This window comes from Papaver somniferum, chromosome 9, assembly GCF_003573695.1.
Source record: "Papaver somniferum cultivar HN1 chromosome 9, ASM357369v1, whole genome shotgun sequence".
NCBI classification, from domain to species: Eukaryota; Viridiplantae; Streptophyta; class Magnoliopsida; order Ranunculales; family Papaveraceae; genus Papaver; species Papaver somniferum.
Window position 1 is genome coordinate 144774496 of NC_039366.1, and position 27840 is coordinate 144802335.

General features: G+C 38.0%; 1 protein-coding gene across 2 annotated transcripts; it reads right to left on the reverse strand.

Annotated features, from left to right (window-relative positions):
• Positions 1–23293: 23293 nt before the first annotated feature.
• LOC113314272 (ras-related protein RABE1c-like) lies at positions 23294–27663 on the reverse strand. 2 transcript variants are annotated; one of them, XM_026563063.1, is made up of 9 exons: positions 27486–27663; positions 27270–27384; positions 25415–25487; positions 25221–25321; positions 24688–24753; positions 24348–24445; positions 24039–24101; positions 23863–23955; positions 23294–23713 (listed from the first exon to the last, which is right to left on the reverse strand). In XM_026563063.1, exons 2-9 carry the CDS (start codon positions 27340–27342, stop codon positions 23630–23632), a joined length of 651 nt encoding a protein of 216 aa, XP_026418848.1. In that variant the 5' UTR covers positions 27343–27384; positions 27486–27663; the 3' UTR covers positions 23294–23629. The 2 variants fall into 2 exon arrangements, with proteins under 2 accessions (XP_026418848.1, XP_026418847.1); XM_026563062.1 differs by having other exon boundaries at positions 27270–27381; positions 27486–27661.
• Positions 27664–27840: the final 177 nt, after the last annotated feature.

Sequence of the window (27840 nt, forward strand, 5' to 3'; positions counted from 1 at the left end):
AAAAAAATCCTGATTTCTTTATTCAAGCTTGTCAAGCGAAAAGGATATTGGCTCAAGTCTGGTAAGGAGTTGGGTTTGGTGTTTTAATTGAGTAAACAAGGAAGATAAGTTGCTAGTGCTGCCTGCGAACTTGTGAAGAATTGAATAAAGATTCAGCTTGAATTTCAAGCCGTAAAACCAACATTGAGTGCTCTCTTTGTCGCTATTTTCTGGTGATGTCAAATGAGCTATAAGAGGAGATTCGTACAACCGGTTGAAGATAACCTTGTCACAGACAGAAACTGCACACACCCTTCTTGGTAAATGTCCCGAGAGAAGAGTTAGACGGACATATGATCGAGTTAGGAGTTCGTCTTGGACGAGGACGAAGCGGCTACATGGTTGTTGGCAGAGAATAGGGTTTGCAATTTTGTTTTCTTCTTTCATCTCTTACTAGTTTTCCATGTTAGGGTGACGGATGAACTTGTAGATGTTATTTCATTTTGTGTTCTAAAACAAAGTCAATTTTTAGTGCTTAATAATGTTTGAGTGTCTCATTGGTGGTTTTGATTTATATCTCTTTCATGATTTATGCCATGTATAATTCATAGTTGATACTAAACAATCCATCCTAGAACTGATTAATCACTTTTATGATAATTCTTTGACTATCTATGCCATGTATATTTAGTGCTTCATATATCTACTTTTAGGTCGAGACCAAACATATCTTATGAAAATTATTGTTAAGCCTTTTATCGATTAAATCTTCTGTATGGGATGCTATATGTTGCTGCCCTGTATGAGCAATATGAGACTTTCGTAATAGGATACATATGAATTCAACTCTACAATGGAATTCCCGAATCCCTAACATGTTCGTCACCTTTGATATTTCTTTTATCCGCAATAATTTGATTTTTTATCTTATATTATCTTACATTTTTATTTCATTTGATTAGTATCAGTTAGAGGTATTTTCACACTCCTTGAGGGAACAAACCAAATTTTATGTTGTCTACAATTTTGACACCGTGCACTTGCGGTAAAATAAATTCGATCTACCGACCTATCAAGTTTTTGGCGTCGCTGCCGAGGAGTGGTTGCAAAATACTCTCTTGTTGATATCAATTTTTCTTGTACATAATTATTTTTATTTTCTTTTTCTTTTTGTATATAATTTATTTTTCTTTTTCTTTTTTTAGTTCGTTTTTATGCAGTTTATTTGATTCTTTTTAGGTACCTTAGTCTAAAGTGCGGAGATTGGAGTCGATAACTGCTAGAAAGTAAGTACTTGATATTCTCACAAAGCTTTTGCAAGGTGAGTTATTGGGTAAATTTTACTTTGTATTATGGTTTCCAGTGAGTTGGCTTCTTTTATAGCTTTTTGGAATCTTACCAAAAGAGCTAAGACAGAGGAGTCATCTAATAGTTCACATGAGGAGTATGCTTATGCACCTTCTTATTGTCAGGAACCTGTTAGAGACGAGTATGTAAATAATGATTGGAATTATTCTCATAGGTATGATCATTCCGGACCTTGTGAAGGTTATGATCATTACCAACCTTACCCAGGTTATGAGTCACATTATACGAATTCCAATTATTATTCACACACATATGAGTCACCGTATGAAAGAGATAATCGATTGTACGGTGAACTATCTCAGTCTCTCGTATCTATCCTGGAACAATTGACCAAACAAATTGAATTATTTGCGATTGCAACTACTGAGAGTTGTGCTCAAACTGATAGAATGATTGCTGAACTTATGAAACCAGTAGAGGATCGTCGTGTATACGATGATTCAAGTTCTGTCTTTTCTCATACTGATGACACTAATAATGAAACTGTTGTAGATAATGAATCAGTATGCTTTAAGGATGATGATGGACTTGACACTGGTAGTGATTTTAGGAATAATGATACCGGTATAACATCTGAATCTAGTGTATCTTATCCAACTCATGATCATATTACTGATTATTTGCCTATTCAAAAGGACGAGAGTTGTATTAGAGACACTATTTATTCTGAAAATGATGACTTAGAAGAACCTGTTTATACAGAAGATACTATTGTTGAGACTAATGATGAGACAATAGACGTTCATAATGAGGTACCTTGTAGTCATTTGAATAGTGAGATTCCTATAAGTCACTTACTTGCAGGTAATAATGAAGCGATTATTCATGACATTGTTGCTCCATTGAGCTCCTCTTTTGCTGATCCATCTTGTGATTTTCTGGTTGCTGATGTGAATGTGGATGCGATTGGTACTGGTCAGGTAATTGTTGATTTTGAATCACTCTTAGTTTGTTTTGCCCACTTTGCAGATTCTGATGATCCTATGCTTATTGACATTGTCAATGCTTTGTTCCCTCCAATGGTTAATCAAGGTAACTCAACAACGGAAGTTATTTCCGCAGACTTAGAACCAGATTTAAGAGTTACTGATTTTGATTATGTGCATTTTGACATTGTCAATCCATTGCTTCCTCTGATTTCTAGTGAGGATATTGTGTCGACGGATGTTATTTCAGCTGATTTAGAACCCGATCTTGAGACTACACTCCAAACAGAAACTAATATACGTTCTAAATTTGTTGTCCATGTGAGTGATTTACTTATCTCGACTAAGGACTGATTTTTATTGAGAATGAATTTACACAGTGGGTGCAGGTTCATATTTGTAGCCGACCTAAGTTGTTGGATTGATCCCCAACTTTTCGGACTTTATATATATACTTTACAGTTTATTTTGGTGTATCATCACCTGGTTTAAAATTGTATGATATTGCAAGCAGGGAAACAAACATCTTTCGCTTCATGGGAGTCAACCCATCAGATTTGTTCCCTTTTCTCTATCTTTTATGTTTATTTGTTTACTTTTTTCATATTGCATCTTATGAATTTCCCATCTTAATTTCTACGTTGGATGACTCAATTACATTGAGGACAATGTAATGTTTAAGTGTGGGAGAGTGCACTTTCGTTAGGTATTTTGATAAAAAAAAATGCATGATATGACCAGCTGTGTAGAGGGTCTTTAATAATAATAAAAAAAAATTGCATGATAGGATCAACTGTTTAGCGGGTCTTCTGTCTAGATGTTTAGCAGACATATCTATCCACTGTGTAGTGGATCCAGTCTACTTGTTTAGAAGACATCTTTATCCACTGTTTAGTGGTTTCGTCTCGCTGTTTAGCAGACATCTCTCCATAACCAGTTGTGTAGCGGATATAATTTTTTCTTGTTTTGCTCGGGACTAACAAAATATAAGTATGGGGGTGTTGATAAGCACGTAAATTCTATATTTTATAACCATATTTATATTAGATAGGAGTCTGTATTTCGGCTAATAACACTGTTTTGATCTATTTGTAGAAAATATGAGCGAATCCCAACACCGGAACGAAAAACGACTAAAGGACGAGCCTAAACACCGTTTTCCACAAAGAGCACTAACATTTGGCTCACGACACCTAAAACACTTACTAAAATGTGGCTGGCCTGGTATCTTCTTTATATATCAGCACCACTACCTTCATTGATCCTGGAGACAAAGAATTTAATGTGTCAAAATACGTGTAAGGAAAAGCGAAACATGGCCACTCTCTAACCATAGTGGGATACACTTGAAGCATCCAGAGCCCTAAAAACAAAGAAAAGAAATCCTGATTTCTTTATCGAGCTTGTCAAGCGAAAAGGATATTGGCTCAAGTCTGGTAAGGAGTTGGGTTTGGTGTTTTAATTGAGTAAACAAAGAAGATAAGTTGCTTGTGCTGCCTGCGAACTTGTGAAGAATTGAATAAAGATTCAGCTTGAATTTTAAGCCGTAAAACCAACATTGAGTGCTCTCTTTGTCGCTGTTTTCTGGTGATGTCAAATGAGCTATAAAAGGAGCTTCGTACAACCGGTTGAAGACAACCTTGTCACAGACAGAAACTACACACACCCTTCTTGATAAATGGCCCAAGAGAAGAGTTATACGGACATATGATCGAGTTAGGAGTTCGTCTTGGACGAGGAGGAGGCGGCTACATGGATGTTGGCAGAGAATAGGGTTTGCAATTTTGTTCTCTTCTTTCATGTCTTACTAGTTTTCCATGTTAGGGTGACAGATGAACTTGTAGATGTTATTTCATTTTGTGTTCTAAAACAAAGTCAATTTTTAGTGCTTCATAATGTTTGAGTGTCTCATTGGTGGTTTTGATTTATATCTCTTTCATGATTTATGCCATGTATAATTCATAGTTGGATACTAAACAATCCATCCTAGAACTGATTAATCACTTTTATGATAATTCTTTGACTATTTATGCCATGTATATTTAGTGCTTCAGATATCTACTTTTAGGCCGAGACCAAACATATCTTATGAAAATTATTGTTGAGCCTTTTATTGATTAAATCTTCCGTATGGGATGCTATGTGTTGCTGTCCTGTATGAATAATATGAGACTTTCGTGATAGGATAGATATGAATTCAACTCTACAATGGAATTCCCGAATCCATAACATGTTCGTTACCTTTGATATTTCTTTTTATCCGCAATAATTTGATTCGTTTATCTTAGATTATCTTACATTTTTATTTCATTTGATTAGTATCAGTTAGATGTATTTTCACACTCCTTGAGGGAACGAACCACATTTGTTGTTGTCTACAATTTTGACATCGCACACTTGCGGTAAAACAAATTCGGTCTACCGACCCATCACAGCGTTCCTATCTTCTGCCTCCTTAGCAGCCCGAAGCTCAGCGTCCTCCCCCTCAGAGCTATCCTCTTTTTCGGTCACCTTCTCATCATCATCTTCAGCCTCCACCTCCCAGTTATCATTAGGATCCAACAACGAGAAATCCAAAGCTATACCCATCATGGCGCCTAAGTCAGGCTGGCCACTAGCGGAGTAAATCTTACAAAAAAAAAACTCCTAGTTCGGATCTGGAATGCCCATCGGTTCAGGAATCGATGACTGTAGACCAGCATCTTCGGTCTCTTGGCGAGGAGAAAGTGTACGCTCATGATCAGCCATATGATTATTCCCCTGTCCTCCGAGATCAGTTTCTTCTTCAGTATCAGTATGAGGGTCGGGAGTAGTTTCAGTACGTTCTTCTTCGTCGGTTTCTTCTTCTTCTTCATCAAATTTTTCTTCTTCGTCACCTGCTGGACTAGTAACCTCGGGAATCCCCGTTTCTTTAACTTCTACGGTAGAAGATTGAACATGACTGATCTTGGTTTTATTCGAAGCCTACAAGAAGTACATATCAATCTCTGATTCAAGGGGCAACACACATACAACACATTATGTTAACTCATACCTTGATAGTACTTGTACCCTTCAAAGGGAGAGTAACCTCAGAGTTTCCTTCATCACCACCATTCTCAACCCAATAGTCAAAATTCATGCCAGCAAAATTTAAAGCCCAAGGAAAATAATCGCCATAGCGGGCTGGGGGATCGGCGCGAGGTTTTCTCTGGTCAGTAGGCTTCCATCCATGCTCACCAGGTATCCATTCATAGGACCAAGGATAAATAATTTCAAGGGGAGTAGCATGCCACTCATGATCGTGATCACGACGAAGACGTTCCTTAAGGGGAAAGAGATTTGGTTTTTCAGTCTTTTCAGTACCAGGGACATACAACAATATCGTATCACTTACTTCGCTCAGAAGACGAACCTCACCACGAGGAGCAGCGATTGTACGAATACCAACACTCCACCTTTTTCGGTTCTTACTGTTAACATAATCCCCAAAGGAATCATTAAAATTCTCTGCGGTGTACCAACTCTTCTGTTCGGGATCAGGCTTATAGCACGTCATTGTAGTCTCACCCTTGCTCCGAAAATAGCACTCACGAAGACATCACAGATAGTTCCCACTTAATTGAACCACCGAGCGGCAGGGAGTATGAGTAGTTGAGCCACCCCCACGATGGGCCAACACGTCGTAGTAGAATGAATCCTTTCATTTATACAAAGGGAGCATTAAACCTGTAGATACCAAAAATCTACTGTGCCACGTGGCACAATATTAAAGGTGGAGCAACTTATTATGTTACAACAACCCACACTACATCTCTCCTTAGGATGCTTGGTTATGAAACTATCTCCCTCAACGTGTGGCGTACTATTAAGGGAGGGAGTAGAAAAGAACGCTACAATGGAGTACACCAAATCACTACCAAGATTGCTTAGTTGTTAAGCAATAGGTTGTAGTATAGGCACATGGGTGTCTGTCAGAGGTAGCTGAGAAGTCTGCACAACTTCTACTACGAAGGCGCGGTCTTCAACCACGTGGACTAAGAGTACATGGCATCCTCTGTCTGGCGAAGATATGCGGCCAACGAAGGTATAACTTGTACAGAGGTTTCACAGTTCACGATGGCACGTGGAGGAAGCTAAGGTGGCATTGTCTGAGTAGAGACGGGAAGCTAGGGCTGTTCATGGTCGGTTTTGGTTCGGTTTCTAGCGAAACCAAAACCGAAACCAATACTATTGGTTTCTAAAAATCTAAACCAAATCTATCCATTAACCATTGGTTCGGTTTCCAAATAGTTCCAGTTGGTTTCGGTTTGTCCCAGTGGTTTTTGGTTAACCAATAATTATGTCAAACCAAAAAAAATAAAAAACACAAATTTACAGATAAAAAAATCGTAGTTGCCGATAGTATTGGTTTACACAAATTTACAGACAAAAAAAATAAATATCAAGAATAGTTAAAGCTTACTCTAATTCTAGAGATCAAAAGAAGATATATAATATATCTTAATTTAGTTATTGACAAATAAAAAAGAAGGAAGACAGGAAGAAAAATGTCGAGTAGCAGCAGCTGTAGTTGGGGTGGAGAAAGGAGGCGACTGAGAGAAGGAGAAAGAGAAAGAAGGAGTGAATCATAATGAAATATTAGATTTAGGGTTTCTATTTATCCTCTAAATCAATGGGTATAATCTAATACTTGTAAATTAATGGTAGAAACTAAATTTAAAAATTAATCGGTTTTCCAATGGCTTTTGGTTCGGTTTTAGAGGTCAAACCAAACCAAAACCAACACTATCGGTTTTCCACTTTCTACACCGTAACCAATCCATTAGTAAATGGTTCGGTTTGGTTTCTTTCTAATTGGTCTGGTTTGGTCCGGTTCCAGCGGAAAACCGAAACCATGTTCAGCCCTACGGGAAGCGGCCAACGAAGGTACCATATTGACCAAGGACCATCATATCTCGATGGAACAGAAGACAACAAAGATACCTTGGACACAAAGGGATCTATAAATACCCATCCTTACCACAAGAGAAAGGGGAATAATTGGGTTGATTAGGAATTATGGAAAAGTCTATCTCTCTCTACTCTTAGTTCTACAGCTTCATACTTTCTTCAATGGAGTTCTTCCACTCAAATATAACAAGATCAATAATAAACTTATCATCTTTACCCGTGAACGTAGGTTAAGATTAACCGAACCACGTAATCTCTTGTGTGTTGATAACTTAGATGCACTTACATTATCTTCTCTCTTAGAGATTTCCTTACTAAGTTATCTCTGTTTTCTGAGCTATCTCTGTTTCCTGAGTTATCTATTCATCTGAGATATCTCTTTGATTAGTTTTTTTTTTTGATAAGTCAAAAAATTGTATTGATCAAAAAAATGTTTACAAGATAGTTTATGAGAAAAGAGGTCACAGCAACCCCAAAAACTCAAAAAACTATTTAAAACGATAATAAATTACACTTGGAAATTCAATAGAATGTAAAAAAATCGGGCGACCAACAAAATGTAACCCCACTCCATCTTCTAAAAAACATCCTCGCTTAGCCATGCCATCAGCTACAAAATTTGCTTCATGAAAGGTGTGAGCAAACCTGATTGAGTCATACAAACTCCTAATATCCGTCCTCCTTTGTTGTTCAAACCATGGAACACTATCATTCTCCAAAGTTGTAATCATACTAGTCGAATCCGAGCGGATTAATACCTGCCTATAACCCCATTGAGTTGCCCATTCCAGGCCAACAAGAATACCATATAACTCCGCCAAAAAATTTGAAGCTATGCCTAAACCTGAAGAGGCGAGGGTACCCAAATATACCTCAAGCTAAAACCTTTCCTACCTATAAGTCCTTTCTCCAAAAGTGATTGTCTATGGACTGAGTCGAGACAATACAACTAATCGGTTCACACTTCGTGTGATCGTCTATATATACGAGATCGAGACAATACAACAACGAAGTATGTTTACTTGATAAAAAGGTTCGGACTTAACCAAACACAATAGGATTGCTTATCAAGTAAATAGGAATTAACGTTTGTGTGATTTACTTTAATTATAATAAAAAAATTATAATGCGGAAAATAAAAGTAAATGACACAACAAGATTTTGTTAACGAGGAAACCGCAAATGCAGAAAAACCCCGAGATCTAGTCCAGAATTGAATACTCTCAGGATTAAGCCGCTACACAATATTACACCTAACTTCGTATAGTTGAGACCAAGTAACTAACCCTATAGTTCACTTAGTTCCGTATGTATTCCCACGCCTCCGACCTATGAATAAGTCACGTACTTGGAACAATCCCTTTGGTTCGTATTCCAAACAGTAAAGGAACAAGAAATATGTTTGGTATCAACTCTATCCAACCAAGTGATATGAGTCGGACAAAGGCTCTTCCGTTTATCTCAACATAAACTCCTTCGTCGGGTCTAGATTTATCTTATGTTTAATCACCCTAAGATAATCGTTTAAGATTAATCCAACAACACCTTTAATCCGAAGAACCGTGTTGATGCCGATCTACTCAATTAATCAATCCAATCTACCACAAGGATAAACCGATTATTAATTGGATCCTCTTTTACCGAAACAAGTATTGTGCACACCAAAGATTATAAAACCCAAGTCAAATCTTAAATATCTTCTTTGTCTTCAAATCTTCTTAAATCTTCAATAAAAACCTGCACACAATCACTTGAATCTCTTGTGATCAATCACGCAAAGAACGAAGTCTGTTAACAATGGATCATCACAAGATCGTCTTTAGAACTAACAACAGTCTAAAGATCCTTGTCGAAACTCTGAACTAGTTTGAGTGAGTCTTATATAAGAAGAGAAGATTCTCAAGAATAAACAAACTAGGTGCAATCAGATTTCAACCACTGTTAGTCAATCAAATCAATCGAAAACAAATATAAACCGCAATTATCTAGTTTCCCACCAACGGGTCGCGCTAGAGCTTCTCAATACCAAAGAAGACTTTAAAACGAGTGGTTGTAAGAGATTTCACCTAATTAGATTACTCTCCTCTCCGATAGGCGGCTACACCAGTAACAAAGACAAAAGAGGAAGTCTGTTGTTACGAAGGATTAGTTTTCTAGAAAGGCAAACTTCGTGTATTTATAGACAAGGAAGTTTGTACACCAAGGAATTTCCAATACCGAAAATATTCTCAAGATATTCATAAATGCACAAGTTCGGTTTTCATAATTCCTGGAAATGCTCTGTCCAAAAATAACAATCGAAATCTCTTGGAAAATATAATTAGTAAGTGCACATTACTAATTCTGTAATTTCCATACAAATGAAATTAATAACCTTAATTAAAATATTCTTAACTTATTTGTGTTTCGATCCTGGGGTTCTCTTCCCTTAGCCGTTAAAGAATATCTTTGAACAATTATAGAAATAAACATTCTCAGCATGTGTTCAAAGTTTGTCGACATCTTTACTTTGTAAGTTCTCTTCCACACTTACAACCTTGAAACCTATTTGCCACACTTCCAAACAAGTTTAGAATTGGTTCATATGACTTTCAAGAACTATGTGATTGATCAAACCAACATTCAATTACAATCATGGGTTTACGGTTCTACCAAAACAAGTTTCGGTTCTACCTCCGTGTGAGTACTACGCATAGTCACACTAGATTCCCAAAAGATTAGGTTGACTAGGTACTAGGATCGGTTCCCCACATATATATGGTATCTAACTTATATGTGTTGCACATGTTCACAGGATCGGTTCCCCTTTCTACTGTAAACCTTGCTGCACCTCATACAAGGATCGGTTCCCCTTGATGTACTGCACCCCTTACAAGGATCGTTTCCGCCTTTCCCATACTAGGATTGGTTCCCTTCCCCAAGGCAGACATAATCCGATCACACCAAGGTGATTACTGAAGATTGGTTTTACTAACAAAAGTTATACCAATACAAAAGTCAGGCCTTTGTGAATAGTTCTACCAAAAACACAACAATTTGTGAGAAGTTCTACTTATCACACATATTGGTTGTTCATAAGATATGCAATGAATAACAAAACCAATAACACCTGGAAATTTCCTATTCGGTTCACAAAACAAGTTTATGAACTTACTTCCTTAGAACACATGTAAACATTGTTCCCTAGGATGAAATCCCCACCTCATACCCATACATAATCACAATAGCATTCAAATGATTATGGAGATGTCTTATCTACAAAGTTTAATGGTTAAGCAATAAACCTCGTATTGTATTCCTTAATACTATGTCTATCTGGAGTTCGAATATGCTTCGCAGTTATGTTTTCAATATGCATGACTTGAAAGATACGCTAGGGAATGAAATAGTTTAAGTAAAATATCACTAACCTCAAGTGGAAGGATGATTGTTGTCGTTGTAGCTCCTTGCTTCTTCACATCTTCAAGTCTTCGCAATACTTGTAATGTCTCATATCCTAATGCTTTCAAGCTAACCTATACGAAGTTTAACTCTAGTACATAATCAAGCGACTCTCAACATGAGTTTTGATTCACTAAAATATGACAACCAATCTTGACATACCAACGCTTGGTGGGTTCAACCGAGCCATGCTCTAAAAAAACCAATGCACATAGCTCCTACAACCTCAGAATTAGCATTCCTCTCCACCACACCAGCTCCCGCCACCCCTGGATTGCCCCTTGAGGCACCATCAGTACACAACAATAACTCATTAAGATTTGGCGGCGTCCAATAGCATTCTTTAGGATCAGCGTGTTTTACTTTTTTGAAGCTAACACGAAAGAAATTAAGCAACTTCAAATCTGCCAGCGTATTATGCATGAAACCCCTCATTCGCACTGAGTACTCGTGTATCAAATTGAAAACTCATTTTTGGAAGAAAAAAAACAGCAAGGAGCCTTCTTCTCATAACTTTCTTATTTCTTGTAAACCATAACTCAGATTGCACCACCATATTAGCCACCAGCCATAATTCCTTAACAATGCCACTACGCAGGCGAGCTTTATTGTAAGAAATAATCAAGCTATAATCATGTTGCATATCAAAAATACCTGCCAGCCACTCACAGGCCTGTTTTACAAAGCTACAGCTCCAAAGCACATGCTCCAAAGACTCCTTCGCATTCTGAAAAACACTGCACTTAGACGCCAAAGATATCTTGAACCTGCTACGCCCCTTGTCCAAAGTTGCACATGCTCCACGGACAAACTTCCAATTCTGAGCCGCTGGTGAAGGGTGAACGACTTTCCTCCATAACAATTTAGCCTCCTCCAAAATAGGATATTTAGTCCTAACTATCTCCCTTGCAGACTTGACAGAAAAAATCCCTTGAAGTCTGGCATCCAAATCTTCTTATCACTGCCATTACGACGCCTTGGCAACTCCTCCAGCACAACGCCAGCATTAGAAAGGTCCTGCAAATGAACCCCATCCAACTGCCACTGTCCCTGCAGAATAATATCACTAACCCGAGCATTTCTATCATCTTTGATTAGCTTATTTGCTTACTTATCTTTGTTTTACAAAGATACCTTTGTTTTCTTAGCATCTTCTCTTGCGAAGTATCTTTACTTACTTAGTATATGATCTTCTGAGTAGATCTTATTTCGAACATACCTTTTATTTACTCAATAGTATCAGTTCAACTGAGGTATCCATACTACTTAGTATCGGATTCTCTGATTCATGTTACGTAGACTATGGGAAAATTAGTAGTCACAGTTTGGCGCTAGAAACGAGTTGGACCGAAAAGCTCTCGATTTTCGTTATTTTTGTTATTTCATCATTTTTTTCTTTAGATCTTCGTTAGAAGATCGTATCTAAGGATAAGAGAGTTGGATCTTACTTTCTAGTAAATATTTATCATTCTTTGACAAGTTTTCGAGTATTAAACCTTGAAAAAATCTTGAAATCTTACGGATCTACAAAACGTGGTTATGAAACACCATTAAAAACACTCTTCAAAGGTTAAAAAGCTATTATTTTATTATTATTTGCTTGCTCATGAGAAAGCCTTATCTTGATTTGAATATCTTTTTCTTCAAGGGAATCTCAGTAAAAGTTTTGGAGTAAAATCCCTAAGGCTATTTATGAGCTGAGGGTCGTTTTCTTTCGCATACGCCTTCTTTTACTCAGCTTGCGGTATTCTCTGTCATTTTTTAATATCTGAGCAAACTTTCTCTGGATCTGGATACCTCCGTTTCCGAAGGAATCTCAGTAAAATGTTATTGAGTAAAATCCTTAAGGTCATTTATGAACCGAGGGTCTTTTTATTTCGCATACGCCTCCTTTTACTCAGCTTGCAGTATTCTCAGCCGTTTTTGAATCTGAGATTCATTTAGGAACTAAGTCCCAAACATTGGACAGTTCTATTAAATACAAACTCAGCAAACATATCTCTATCTCTGTTAAGTTCTATACTGAACTTTTAATTAATTTATTTTTAATTTCCGTAATGGGGCTACTAGGAACGTACCCTACCCCTTTTTCTCTTTACTATCAGGAAACGGAAATACGAAGGTCAAAATTACGAAACCTTGGAGCGAAAATAAAGCTTATCTTTGGATCAAGTGTATTTATTCACATTTTCAACAGCCAAAGACAAAAATGAAGACTGTCCTTGGTCCGTACGTACCTAAGTACGAACGGCGAGGGGAAAAAGACGAAGGTTATCTTTGGCTCGAACGTGTCCATATACGTTCTCAGCAGCCAAAGAAAAATGCGAAGGATGTCCTTGACGCGAACATACCCATATACTTTCTCAAGAGTCAAGGACAATGATAAAGACGAAGGTTATCTTTGGCTCTTCTCAACAGTCAAAGATAAAACAAAGGCCGCCTTTGGCTCGTACATATCTAAGTACGAGCAGCCAGGGGAAAAGACGGAGCTTATCTTTGGCTCGAATGTATATATACATTCTCAGTAGCCAAAGACAATTACGAAGGCTGCCCTTTGCTCGTACATATCTAAGTATGAGTATACAGGGGCAAAGACGGAGCTTATCTTTGGTTCGAATATATCTATATACATTCTCAATAGCCAAAGACAATTAAGAAGGTTGTCCTTGGATCGTAGGTACCTAAGTACGAGCATCCAGGGGAAAAGATGGAGCTTATCTTTGGCTCGAATGTATTAATATACATTCTCAATAGCCAAAGACAATTATGAAGGCTGTCCTAGGATCGTACGTACCTAAGTACGAGCATCCAGGGGAAAATACGAAGCTTATCTTTGTCTCGAATGTATTCATATACATTCTCAACAGCCAAAGACAATTACGAAGGTTGTCCTTGGATCGTACATACCTAAGTACGAGCATCCAGGGGAAAAAATGGAGCTTATCTTTGGCTCGAATGTATTAATATACATTATCAATAGCCAAACACAATTAGGAAGGTTGTCCTTGGATCGTACGTACCTAAGTACGAGCATCCAGGGGCAAAGACGAAGCTTATGTTTGGCTTGAATGTATTCATATACATTCTCAACAACCAAAGACAATTACGAAGAGTGTCCTTGACTCGTACGTATCTAAGTACGCGAATCCAAGAGAAAATACGAAGGTTATTTTTGGCTCGAACATGTCCATATACGTTCTTAGCAGTCAAAGACTATTATGAAGGCTGGCCTTGGCTCGTACATATCTAAGTACGAGTATACAGGGGAAAAGATGGAGCTTATCTTTGGATTGTGTGTATTCATACACATTATTAACAACCAAAGACAATTACAAAGAGTGTCCTTGACTCGTACGTATCTAAGTACGCGAATCCAAGGGAATATACGAAGGTTATCTTTGGCTCGAACATGTACATACATGTTCTTAGCATTCAAAGACTATTACGAAGGATGCCCTTGGCTCGTACATATCTAAGTACGAGTATACAGGGGCAAAGATGGAGCTTATCTTTTGCTTGTGTGTATTCATACATATTCTTAACAGCCAAAGACAATTACGAAAAGTGTCCTTGACTCGTGCGTATCTAAGTACGTGAATCTAAGGGAAAATACGAAGGTTATCTTTGGCTTGAACATGTACATACACGTTCTCAGCAGTCAAAGACTATTACGAAGGCTTCCCTTGGCTCGTACATATCTAAGTACGAGTATATAGGGGCAAAGATGGAGCTTATCTTCGGCTTGTGTGTATTCATACACATTCTTAATAGCCAAAGACAATTACGAAGAGTTTCCTTGACTCTTATATATCTGAGTACGCGAATCCAAGGGAAAATACGAAGGTTATCTTTGGCTCGAACGTGTCCATACACGTTCTCAGCAGTCAAAGACTATTACGAAGGCTTCCCTTGGCTCGTACATATCTAAGTACGAGTATACATGGGCAAAGATGGAGCTTATCTTTGGCTTGTGTGTATTCATATACATTCTTAACAACCAAAGATAATTACGAAGAGTGTCCTTGGCTCATACGTATCTAAGTATGAGCAACTAGGGACGAAGATGAAGCGCAAGGACAAAGGTTCAAAATACAACTCGCATGGAAGGACAAAGCTTTGTTCCTCTAAAATTCTTAAGCTTATCGCTTTGCGAATTTATGGGGGAAAAAGAATGTCATCGGAAGACATTAACTGCTCAAAGTTTATAGCTTTGTATACTCGGTCAGACGGAGTTCATCAAGCAACAGATCTGTGAGCTACTATAAATGTGTAGCATCAACATCACCAACGAAGGTCAATCCTCCCAAAGCAGACGTATAGACGAAATGGAGGTCATGCTAATTGGAGCCATAGACATCATCAATGGTTGTATTTTACAACTTAGGTTCGAATCCTTTAAAGCCATACTCACCACTTATAACCATACATGGGAGCGAAGTCCGTTAAAGGTAGATTCACCACTACCAAGCATGCATGTGAGCGAAGCCTGTTAAATGCAGACTCACCATTGCGAAGAATGGGTTATTCAATCCAAAGCTACGAATGTACAAGTCAACAAAGCCCATATGTGTAGGTGTATGCATACTCAACGAGGCTACAAACCATACTCAGCTACGAGGAGTCATACGACGACGCGTAAGCAGACGCAACCTGTCAACCACCACTATTCCGATGCTCCCAGTCTAGAAATGCACAAAGCCTGTACATTTGTATACCCACAAGTGCACAACTCAAATGCAACGAAGAACGAAGTTTGTATACATATGTATACCCCAACTCTCCAAACTAATGAACATACGAAGTGCCAAAGACTAATGCAAGGGGCAGTTCGTTGCAAGAAGAAATTCTTCAATACTAAGAAGAAGCAACAATTCAATCCTAGAGGGTACCCTTCGAATACACAGGGTGCCAAAGGAATTTGTATTTCTATGCAGGAACGAAGCCTACAAGAGCAACTCGCTGCAACCATAATGAAGCCTACAAGGGGCATCTCACTACACGCAAAGTACCATGTGACACCCATTAACTAAAAGGAAGTTCCCCGGGATGAACATGTAACCGACACTGACAAGGAGGCAACCTCAAATTACACAGACGAAGGCTCCATAAAAGCAAATACTTTTCCTTTCAAAAGCTGCAAGAACCAGCTTTCAAAAGCAAAAAAGGGCAAACATACATCAATCATGGCGCCTCTACAACATCAGTTAAAAACAAAAAAATACATGTTGAAGGTAATATAATTGTAAGGTATGCTTATATACGTAGCAATCAAATATAAAGCTTGGATTTGGAATGTAGCTTTTAATGTGTGTGAAATGAAACAAACATGCAAAAACAAAGGGTTAGAACTGACACCCACCGTCAGAATTGACGACAAAAACGAAGGGTTAGAAATGACACCCACCGTCAGAATTGACGATGAGGCAAGGCACGACATAACTGCGCATATGTCAATCTCGGATCCTTAGGGAAAATGAATCCCACTAAGAGGCAAATCGGAAGCAATATATCCCACAAATAGAGATACCTTGTCGAAGTAAAGCAGCTTTTGCGCTGAAGCGGAGGGTTACAGGAAATTTTTTGCCCACATAGGGACCCTCGCCGCTACGGTATCTTCTGGACAAAGATACTCTGGTAGGACGTTGAATGTTCCACCAAGGTTAATCATACCTTAGCACCGAGAGATGGCTTGATTGTGCAACAAACTAGACATACTATGTCATAAATATTGTGCAACAAAGCAAGAAAATGTTGTAACACACACCAAAAGGTGACAAATACCAAATGGCGTATGTACGTATTTTATTTACACAGGTTCAACAATATGGCGAAAAGCTTAACCAAAGATAAAGGTTCCAAAAGGTATACTTCCATTGCAAAGGTGTGAATTTACAACAACGAAGGTACACCAGGAAACAACTCCATACCATGCAAGTAAAGAGACATCTTAGAGTCACCTTAGCCGAAAGAAAAACTAAAAGGTAAATAATATACACCTGAGCAATAAGTTCAAACTTAGCTTAAACTCAGCTACATGCTATGAGGGGATACCTTCTGGCCAAGTTATATCTTGCTCGTGTGCCTACTGGTTCAAAATGATAGCAAAAATACCTGAGCAGCGAGCGGAGGCTCCGCTTTTAAAAGGGGTGAAATCCATTATCCCAGTCTCAGCTTTCATTAACGAAGGCGTTGACTTCGTAAACAAATACATACATACATATATACATGCATATATACATACATACATACATGCATACATACATACATACATACATACATGCTTCCTTACAAACAAACATTCATATATTTGTGTGATAATATTAGCATCAGAACCTTGTTCAATACTTCGAGGGTACCTCAGTAAATTACTTCGATACTTATATACTTCGAAGGTACCTCAGTAAATTACTTTGATACTTCTCTACATCGATAAACTACTTCAATACTTCGAGGGTGCCTCAGCAAATTATTTCGAGGTACCTCAGCAAATTATTTCGAAGGTACCTCAGTAAATTACTTCGAAACTTCTATACTTCGAGGGCACCTCAGCAAATTACTTCGATACTTCTATATTTCGAGGGTACCTCAGAAAATTACTTCACAACTTCAATACTTCGAGGGTACCTCAGTAAAATACTTCGATAATTCTCTACATCGGCAAAATACTTCAATACTTCAATGGTACCACAACGAGTTTACTTCTATGGTACCTAAGCGAATTATTTTGATACTTCAAGGGTACCTCAAAAAGTTACCCCGAAAGTATCTCAGCTAACCAAGTCGATACTTCGATGATATCTCGGCGAAATAAAAGAAGGAGGATAAGGATTTTTTCTTAAGGATAGTTCTTCGAACAACCCTCAAGAAAAGGGGCAAACTGTAGATACCAAAAATCTATTGTGACACGTGGCGCAATATTAAAGGTGGAGTAACATATTATGTTACAACAACCCACACCACATCTCTCCTTAGGATGCTTAGTTATGAAGCTATCTCCTCAACGTGTGGCATACTATTAAAGGAGGGAGTAGCGAATAACGCTACAACAGAGTACACCAAATCACTACCAAGATTGCTTAGTTATTAAGCAATAAGTTGTAGTATAGGCACGTGGGTGTGTCTGTCTTTCAGAGGTAGCTGAGCAGTCTGCACAACTTTTAGTACGAAGGCGCAGTCTTCAACCACGTGGGCTCAGAGTACGTGGCATCCTCTGACTGGCGAAGGTATGCCGCCAACGAAGGTACAACTTGTACGGTGATTTCACAGTTCACGATGGAATGTGGAGGAAGCTAAGGTGGCATTGTTTGATTGGAGACGGGAAGCGGCCAACGAAGGTATCATATTGACCAAGGACCATTGTATCTCGATGGAACAGAAGACAACAAAGATATCCTGGACACAAAGGGATCTATAAATACTCATCCTTACCACAAGAGAAAGGGGAATAATTGGGTTGGTTAGGAATTAGGGAAAAGTCTCTCTCTCTCTACTCTTACTTATAAAGCTTCATACTTTCTTCAATGGATTTCTTCCACTCAAACGTAACAAAATCAATAATAAACTTATCATCTTTACCCGTGGATGTAGGTTAAAATTAACTGAACCACGTAATCTCTTGTGTGTTGATAACTTAGATTCACTTACATTATCTTCTCTCTTATAGATTTCCTTACTGAGTTATCTCTGTTTTCTGAGCTATCTCTGTTTCCTGAGTTATCTGTTCATCTGAGATATCTCTTTGATTAGCTTATTTGCTTACTTATCTCTTTTTTACAGAGATACCTTTGTTCTCTTAGCATCTTATCTTGCAAGGTATCTTTACTTACTTAGTATATGATCTTCTGAGTAGATCTTATTTCTAACATCCCTTTTATTTACTCAACATTATCAGTTCAACTGAGGTATCCATACTACTTAGTATCATATTCTCCGAGCTGTTCATATTACATAGACTATGGGAAAATTAGTAGTCACAAAACCCGCTTCGAACGCTCCTATGGTAGTCAAGAAATGCTAGGAATGATACTTATAATTTTTTATCATATCATGAGTAAGATCGTCCCCATGGTTTTAAAAACGAACCTCAAAGCGCTCAAGACCGTGCTTCACTTTAAAAGCTTCAAGATCAATATTCCTAAAAGAGACAGTGGCCCGTTTTTTCTTCTGAGGAACCGGAGAAAATTTTGTCGAAGTGGCAACCTCAGAAGATTCTGCTTTACCCAATGATGAGTTCAGTGGAGGACTCATATCTGAAGACTTTCTCTTCACCGACGGGTTCCTCGACAGATTCAGATCTTTCGACGAAGGCTTAGACCTCTGTGAAACCGAAGGGGCAGATGGAGCGATAGAGCGAAGAGGTTGAGCTGCCAACGGTTCGGAACACTGTGAAGAAAATCTTCCTGTTGGACGATCAATTGCATAACGAGAACCTCTCACCACATCCCCCCTTTGTTGAGAAGAAACCTTTGGATTGGACGACGAAGAAGGTTTCCGAGGACGGAGATCTGACTGAGAAGATCTTGGCGGCGGACCCTTTGGCGGAGATATATCAGGACTTCTAGGTGGAGGAGATCTATAAGGACTTTGCTGCGGAGATCTATAAGGACTATGCCTTCGTTCATTGTTCGCCATAACAACCTGAGAAGGGCAACAAAAAGAAACGAAGGTCAAAACTAGATCCATGAACATCAATTTCCATCAAGAACATATACATCTCAACAAAAACCTAGAAAAACACTACAATAAAAATCAACAAAATGGTTCCAGATTTCGTGATGAAGAACAGGGGCAAGTATATATATTTTCGTATATTATTTTCTTCATCACGAAACCCAGAAGCTACAACAACAGAGACAAAACTAATTAAAACATGAAAATAGTAATGAAGATCAACCTACCTATAACAATGGAGGAATCAAGAGATTAAAAATAGGAATCAACGACCAAACCTACTCAGACACAAGGATATCTCCAAGGAATAACCAGTACGAGGTAGGCGCACTATCAGCAGAAGTAAAGAACAAAAGAACAAGTTACTTTTGTGTTCAAAAATGAAATAAAAATAAATGCTTCTAGGAGACAAAAGAAGAACATGAGAGAATGAGAATGAGGATAAAAGTTATTTCGCTCATACCCTCTCTCATATTTATAACCGCAATAAATGGAGAAGAAAACCGCACCGAAAATCGATGGGAAGTTATTACTAGGAGTGGGAAACGTGCCCAAAAATCAAGGGAATCTATTGCAAGGAATGGGAGACATACAGGGTGAAGAATTATTATTCAAACTTTGACTCTCATCAAACTTAGAAGAAAAGGGGCAAATTGTATGCACATTATTCATAATCGAGCACGTGTCAAGAAAAGCCCACGTATAATCCATAAAGCAAAGGGGCGTCGAACTATGATGCCACGTTACAACATCATAAGAATATGAATCATCATCTGCCACGCATCCATCGTAAAATAGATCCAACGATCAGTAAGTCGAGGAGCACCTGATGCAAAGACTACCGCGAAGCATAATAGAAGATCAAGAAGCTTGCTTTACTCCATCCCGAGATTGTTAGAGCATTGCTCGGTCGAACTCGCATGCGTTGATATCTCAAGCATGTTTGTCAATTTTAGTTGTCAAAACTATATGTCTTGATTTCTAGACTACTTATAGCTAAGTCTCGGTTTAGGACAATTTAGTGTAGTTGAGCTCCAGACTCCATGGCGATCATCTTACGAAGACGAAGAACTACTCAAGGAACTAGTGGAACTTCATCCGACTAAAAGGTATGTGGAGACTTGAACTTATCTATCACTCAAAAGTCTATCTACTCTATCTCCTACTCTTGAGACAAAGTCGTATAAGTATGATAGTTTTCATACATACACATTTGCTATTTCGAGCCGAGTTTACTCGCCTATCTTTTTCTCGAAATATGTGTTGGTAAGATTTCGCGTTAACCACTTTTCATCTTAACTCGTGACGAAATTCATGATGACATTTCAATATTGAAAATAGCTTTGATGACGATAGCTGTGAATAACGACTGTTATAACATTATAGAAGAATGTTTCAATGATTGAAATGTAGAGTTGAGATTACGTAACCAACTATGGATATAAGCATATATAGTTTGTTCGCACATTAGTGTATAAATCCATGTGCCGGAAACCAAGTGTGTGCATATGTGTGCATAAGGTATTGGTGAAGGAGACGGGTTGGGTACGCGTACCAGCGGAAGTTTTTGAACCGAAAACTCTGAGTTTGTAAGTTTGCAAACTGTTAAACCAGTCACCTTAGATACGTATACCCGTAAGCGTACCCACGGAAGTTTTCGACCGAAAATTTCTGCTGAGTTTATAAACTCAAATTCGGTAGCTATGGTACACGTACCCGTACGCGTACCCAAGCTGGTTATATTTCTCAAATCGGAAGTTCATGAACTTCAACAATAAATCAATAAGGAATACAATCTTTGCAAACCGTGGCTATATTGTTCATGAATTGATTCAAGTGAATCAAACCAATTTTGTTTCAATTGTGTCTATTCATAAAGACCTAAGCAATTGAACAACTCTTAAACTAGTTCTTATGAGTCATTTGAACTAGTTATGTGAAGAAGATGAATACGGTTAATATGAAAGTACTTATATGGCTAACCATTGGTTAACTATTTGTGAACCAACTAAGTGTACACGCTTAGGTACGACTACTCAAACCTAAATGAAATACATTTCATTTGTGTGTGACAAGCTAAGTTTTGATATAACGGTTGAAAGATATTAGCTTGGTTAAATCAGGTTTTTCATCTAACGGTGAATATTGGATGCTTTGTTACCAAGGTAACTAAGATTGCAAACCCTGATTTGAAAACTATATAAAGGAGACATCTAGCAACTGGAAAAACTAATCCCCACACCTCCTGTGTGATACTAGTTGGTTTTGCTAGAGTCGGTTCTCCTTGAACCTTAGGTTTCTTCTCGAGACCTTGTAGGTTAACGACTAAAAGACTTCATTGGGATTGTGAAGCCAGACGAAACTACTTCTCTTGTAGTTGACCGATCTGATCTTGTCATTTTCTATCGTACGAGTTCAATTGAATAATTGACTTGAGATTATATCTCCGATATGGCAAGATAAAAGAAATCACAAACATCTTCGTCTCATCGTTTGTGATTCCACAATGTCTAGTTTCGCTACCATACGATTTAGATTATTGTGAGGTGATTGATAATTCTAGGTTGTTCTTCGGGAATATAAGTCCGGTTATCAATTGGTTCATGTTCACCTTGATTTTATCAAAAGACGGAACAAAACTCTTAGGTTTATCTGTGGGAGACAGATTTATCTATCATCATAGACTTTTCTGTGTGATACAAATTTGTTTACTAAAGTCTTCGACTTTGGATCGTAGCAACTCTCGGTTGGGGGTGAGATCAGCTAAGGGAATCAAGTGCCTAGTATCCTGCTGGAATCAGAGACGTAAGGAGCACAACTGTACCTTGAATCATTGTGATACTGATTAGGGTTCAACTACAGTCCATGCCGAAGTTAGTTTGTAGTAGGCTAGTGTCTGTAGCGGCTTAATACAGTGTGGTGTTCAATCTGGACTAGGTCCCAGGGTTTTTCTGCATTTGAAGTTTCCTCGTTAACAAAATTTCTGGTATATGTGTTATTTCTATTCTGCATTATATTTTGTTATATAATTGAAATATCACAGGTTGTGCGTTAAGATGAATCAATTAGAATATCCAACCTTTGGTTGTTGATTTAAATTAGTTGACACTCGGATATTGGTCTTTGGTATCATCCAAGTTTATCTCTCTAGTATTTGATAAAGACTCGCAGATTTCCATTTACTTGAGTAAAGATCAAATCGAGAGATTGAGATATTAACTCTTTGATATACTTTTATCTAGATTGAGTTTGATTGTCTAGTTGATTCTCTAAAAAGTATATTGGAGTTAGTCCATAGATCATCACGAAGATGGTCTTCGGGATCTGCACACTAACCAAGACGACAAGTGACAAGTGAGTCAGTAAAAAGAGACCCACATAAGAAACCTATAAATATCCTGCTCAACCTTTGAAGAGGGGGTCGACCATTTTGAGAAAAGAACTATTTGAGAGAGAGAGTGTAATAGAATGGATATGAGAAATCCTTTCTACTTTATCTTCGTTCCATTAACTCAGAATCATTTGACTGAGCCTTGTAATCCCGATCGATATATAGTGAAAACCTCAATACCCGTGGACGTAGGTCTTAGTGCCGAACCACGTAAATAGCTGTTTCATTTACATTTTGCACTTATTATTTATTTTGTCTTGCGCATTTATGTATGATCATTATACTGCATTCGAACTTAGCATAAACAGAACGATGAAGAGCTCTTGTGCTCAGAGTTCTTGCCGTTATTTCATCCAGTTATTATTCATGTACTTCAAATATCGCATAAACCATCATTGCGGACACGAAGCTATGATCGTTACTTCTGTGCTCACAGAAAACATAATCAATCTTTCATTTGCACGATGAAATACTAAGTTGAGCCAAACACAAGTTGATAGTTGATAAGAAAACTCCATGCCAGTTAGTGGAATCAAGAAATACATTTCTTGTGACGAAGAACAAGAAGAGAGAACATCCGGCAAACTTCGACTGGAGAAAGTGGAAGTAGTAGCTTCTATATACTATAATCTTTCTACATCAAAGAGAAACAAATATTAACGCTGAGCAATCCCAAGATCTACAGAATCAGAATGTGTTTGCAATTGATAAATTCTTTCATCACTGACTATTGCACAATAAAAACAAAGTAATAGAGTCGTGAATGTATTGAGAGGAAAAACAAGCCCACACATGCAACAGCAACAACAACTTCGCCGTCAAATTAAATGTTCGTTTTTCTTGCCAGATAGTCTCGCCACCTCTTTGACCCCAACCGCCAAATTTCTTTCTCGCTCATAAATCCTCTCCTCTCATGATTCTCTTAGGAACCGCAGCAAGCTGATTTTGGAGGAGGTTGACTGGGCCCAGCCGAATCATCTGGTTTGCTAATCTTGAACGTTTGTGGCTGCAACAGGTTACCAGTGCAAGGAATTACCAAGAGAAGATAACAAGGAAACAACGAAAGAAACTAGAGAAACAAATTCAAAAAACTCAATCTGATTAGAGAGGTGAGTTCTTTCGAAAATAGTTTTGAGAAAAGAAGCAAAACCATACTTCAGTTCTCGTGTCTGTTTCTGCGAGTCTTTGCTTTATATCAGTTGCTATAGAAAAGAAAACCTGCTCCACATTCAGATTGGTCTTTGCACTCTGTGGCAAAGCAATATCTTTCAGTACATCCTCAATGTGAGAACTAGTAAAGAATATTTCTCATCAGAGAGATCAAAACTTACAGTCTCAAAGAACTTAATGCCATACTCATCCGCAAGTGCTTGACCCTTGGCGGTGGGAACAGCCTACAGATAAAAAAGTTTTCTGTCACCAAGAATATAAGGGAAACGGAAAAGCAACATGGAGCCCAGATATCCGAACAAAGACAGCACGTATTTGGTGCAAAAAGAATAGTGTTTTATCTTCTTCTACCATGATGACACAAGACAAAATTGAGCAGAAATGAGAGCTTTTGGAAGCAACTAAAAAGCAACTACGCGTCGACGCAAAAAGGAGCACTTCAAGAAGGTAAAGCTCAAGATGAACCTTACTCTTTTGCTTTCATCCATGTCAGCCTTGTTGCCAACAAGTATCTTGTTAACATTGTCAGAGGCATGTTGCTCAATGTTGCGGATCCAGTTTCTGATGTCTGAGAAATGATAATATAAGATATAAGAAAATTGAGTACAAGGCATATAAGAGACAAGAATTAGGGCCTCATAAACCCACTCCATCGAAGACAGAGTCGCCATCCACCTCTATGAATTTCTATCTGGATCCAAGCTTTACCTTTTTAAGCATCCATTTTCGGGTATGTGGAGCTTAAGGATCAAAATAAAAACGTGAAGAAAATAATTCAGATATCACTAAGGAGAGGGGTAAAGTAGTTACTATTGAAAGATGACTCATCAGTAACATCATATACCAGCAAGATACCCATGGCTCCACGGTAATAGGCTGCAAAAGAAAAGATTCCTTCAGATTATAAATCATGTGTGGCCCATAATAAAAGTCGGCTCCCAGGGAGAAGACAAGAAATATTAATAATAGTTTACCGTATTATATTAGATCATGCATGAAGTGGCAATTAGCAAACTGTCACGAGGAACCTATGCGTGAAGTGGCAGTAGGCAAAATAAAGAGTTGAAAATTATACAAATTTTTACACTTTTTCGCTACTTTAATCATTGATTCCTCGTTTACCAATTCCATATCCACGAGATTGTGAAGTCTACAAGGCTCCGGTGAACAAATTAAGATGGACATGCGGCTTAGGAGATTCAACTGAGACAAATGGTGCAAACTGACATGTTCTTCCCTTCTCGTATTTATACATGCAGGTAGTGGCAGGGATGCCAATTCTACCATCGTGCAATGAACTATTCAATTTACAAGCATGAAAGATGAGTAGTAGATAGATCCACCTGTTGTAATTGTCCGAAAACGCTCTTGACCAGCTGTATCCCAGATTTGTAACTTGATCCGCTTGCCATCAAGCTCAATAGTTCTTATCTTAAAATCAATACTGTTGAGAGGATCAAATGTGATCAAGTTAAATTTTTAAGACAACAAAACTGCTCAGTAACATAGAAACAAGTTAAGTTTAGAGACCCCATACCCAATGGTGGTAATGAAACTGGTGGTGAAGGATCCATCAGAAAAACGTAAAAGAAGGCAACTCTTACCCACACCTGCGAAATGGTGACAATAAAATAAGGAGAAACCACCACAGAGGAAGAAAGAAAATAATGACTAAAAGGATTTATATTCTATGTGCCCTTCAAGAAGGTATGTTTAATGCTAAAAAAGGATAAACTTCCTTAGACAGAATTAGAAGGTGAAAGTCTTCCTTATTTTTAGCGGCAAGTAATTGAAACTATTAAAAGCAAATAAACAAGAAACGGGCGTTAAGATACGACAGAAAAGATGCAAGAATCTATTGCAAATGATGCACGAATAGACCATGATCCATATCCCTATCAAGAAGTGAAACTCTTGGTTAAGAATCAGATATGACCAACCACATCTACACAAAATTATAATGCCAAAGGTACACTTTACTCCTCTGTGGGAGAGGCTTATGCATCGATTCATAACGAGTAAATTGACACAATTCCACAGCAACGGATTACTTGCACCATCAAAATGTCCTTATATGGCCTGACCCAGCAACACCACAAAACCATGCCTTGCCTTTTGGAGGCAAACAGCTCAAGTAAGCAACTTCTCCCTGTAACCGATGATAAGAATGTGAACTTTCTGTTCCAAGCAATTAACCAGGCCAAAAGAGCAATTCAGGCTCATGATTGATATGAGGAGGATCATTTTCAGTTCTTTTGGTATTATCATTGATCTCAAGAAAGTGACCAAGGATTCCTCAGTCACAAATGTTCCAGTTAAATGGAGTTGGTGATTATCCAAATTCATATATCCTCATAACGAGAACTACTAGGACTTTGATGCACCTGAACATAACATTAGTACTACGATAACATCGGAACCTCCGATGCACAAGGAGCACATGAAGCTTTGAGAAATAGATTAGCTTTGGATGAACTAGAAGAATCACAGAAAAAACATAAGTATGCCACAAAAATGTGCATTGCAGATTTGCTAATTCCAATATGTAGATTGTGACCCAGTGTATATCTAAAAGCAATATCCTGGAAGTAACTATAACAGGATAGATTAATATGCAATAGACGTTATAGAAAAAAAAGAAAGATGAAGCAACTTAGTTACACAAACATAAGTAAACTGGCATAGATGTGTTACCGATGTCAACTGAGAAGTAAATACATCAAATGCTGGCGGCTGGATGTATAGGAAACAAACATCTAATTTCTCAGCCTAATATGGCAAAACTAATCCCTTCTCATGGTTGTCGTTAACCGCCTAACAAGACGGCTTACACCAAATGATTAGTTTAAATGAACAGTTCTCCTCCCGCATGATATCACGAAGCATAAGACTCGACCTAAAGCTTAAGAGTCAAAGACTAATAAGACTACTAAAGCTCTTTTTCCTCTTGATGCAAATAATAATCCTTGAACAACACAATTTACAACATTTCTGTACTTCACGATCACACGACCAGTAAGCTATAAATTTCTAAGTAATTAACATGAGAGGATGACTTGAGATCTGCTCTAAGTTGATAATTAACTGATTTAGCAAATTTCAGCCTATGCATACGTCACTAAACGTCTAAGCCAACCCCAGTCAAATATACAAATATGTAAGCACAAAAAACATCAACTCTAAATCAATCTATCACATAACATTAAGAAATTTTAAAAGATTCCCAAATCAATCAATAATCTGTAAAAAAAAAATCCGCTGAGAAAATGAAAATCCCAAATCGCTTCAATAAATCAACACTTAACACACACCAATTGAAGATTAAAATCAGGAAACATCTAAGAAAAAATTCCATATGATGATGCGAAACGTAAGGGACCTGAATATCTTACCGCTGTCGCCAATTAGTAGAAGTTTTATGAGGTAATCGTAATCAGCTCGGGACCTGGCAGGTGGAGTAGCCATATGGAAGTATAGAAACGAAAACCTAATGGAAATTCAGCTCTGCCAGAGAAGAAGAGATAAAAAAACACGAACAAAATTGAAACGGAAAAGAAAAAAAAAAGTGAAAGAAAAATATAGCGGAAATGAAGGAGGAAGAAGAATACCAAGACAGGGAGAAACAGAGAAAGAGTCCGGAGAGAGAGAAAGTAGTGCTAAGATTTGGCACAACATGGAATAGTATTTTCGATCCATCGGAAAGTCGTATCAGTAACGCGGGAGATGGTACGACCACTTCAAAATCTCCCTCCTTCTTTCTCTCTCTTCTCATTTATCTGACACGTAATCTTCTCTTGCCTCAGGCATCGACATTTCGGTTCCTGGATTCGTTAACGGACAATTATGGACTGACAGCCGTTGGTGTTGAGTGGGGGTCGTAACTGTTAATAAGACTGTTGGTTTTTCCTAGTTCTTTTCTAGTCGATGAATATCTTACCCTCGACAATGGTACTATGGTCTAGC

Bases quoted from the DNA above. Each gene is read 5' to 3' on its own strand.
- LOC113314272 (XM_026563063.1), bottom strand. From the start codon at position 27,342: ATGGCTACTCCACCTGCCAGGTCCCGAGCTGATTACGATTACCTCATA. The intron at 24,102-24,347 runs GTAAGGTTCATC...TTTTATCTGTAG, and splicing joins ACATGGATGAAAGCAAAAGA to GCTGTTCCCACCGCCAAGGG. The intron at 23,956-24,038 runs GTAAGTTTTGAT...GCTTTGCCACAG, and splicing joins GCATTAAGTTCTTTGAGACT to AGTGCAAAGACCAATCTGAA.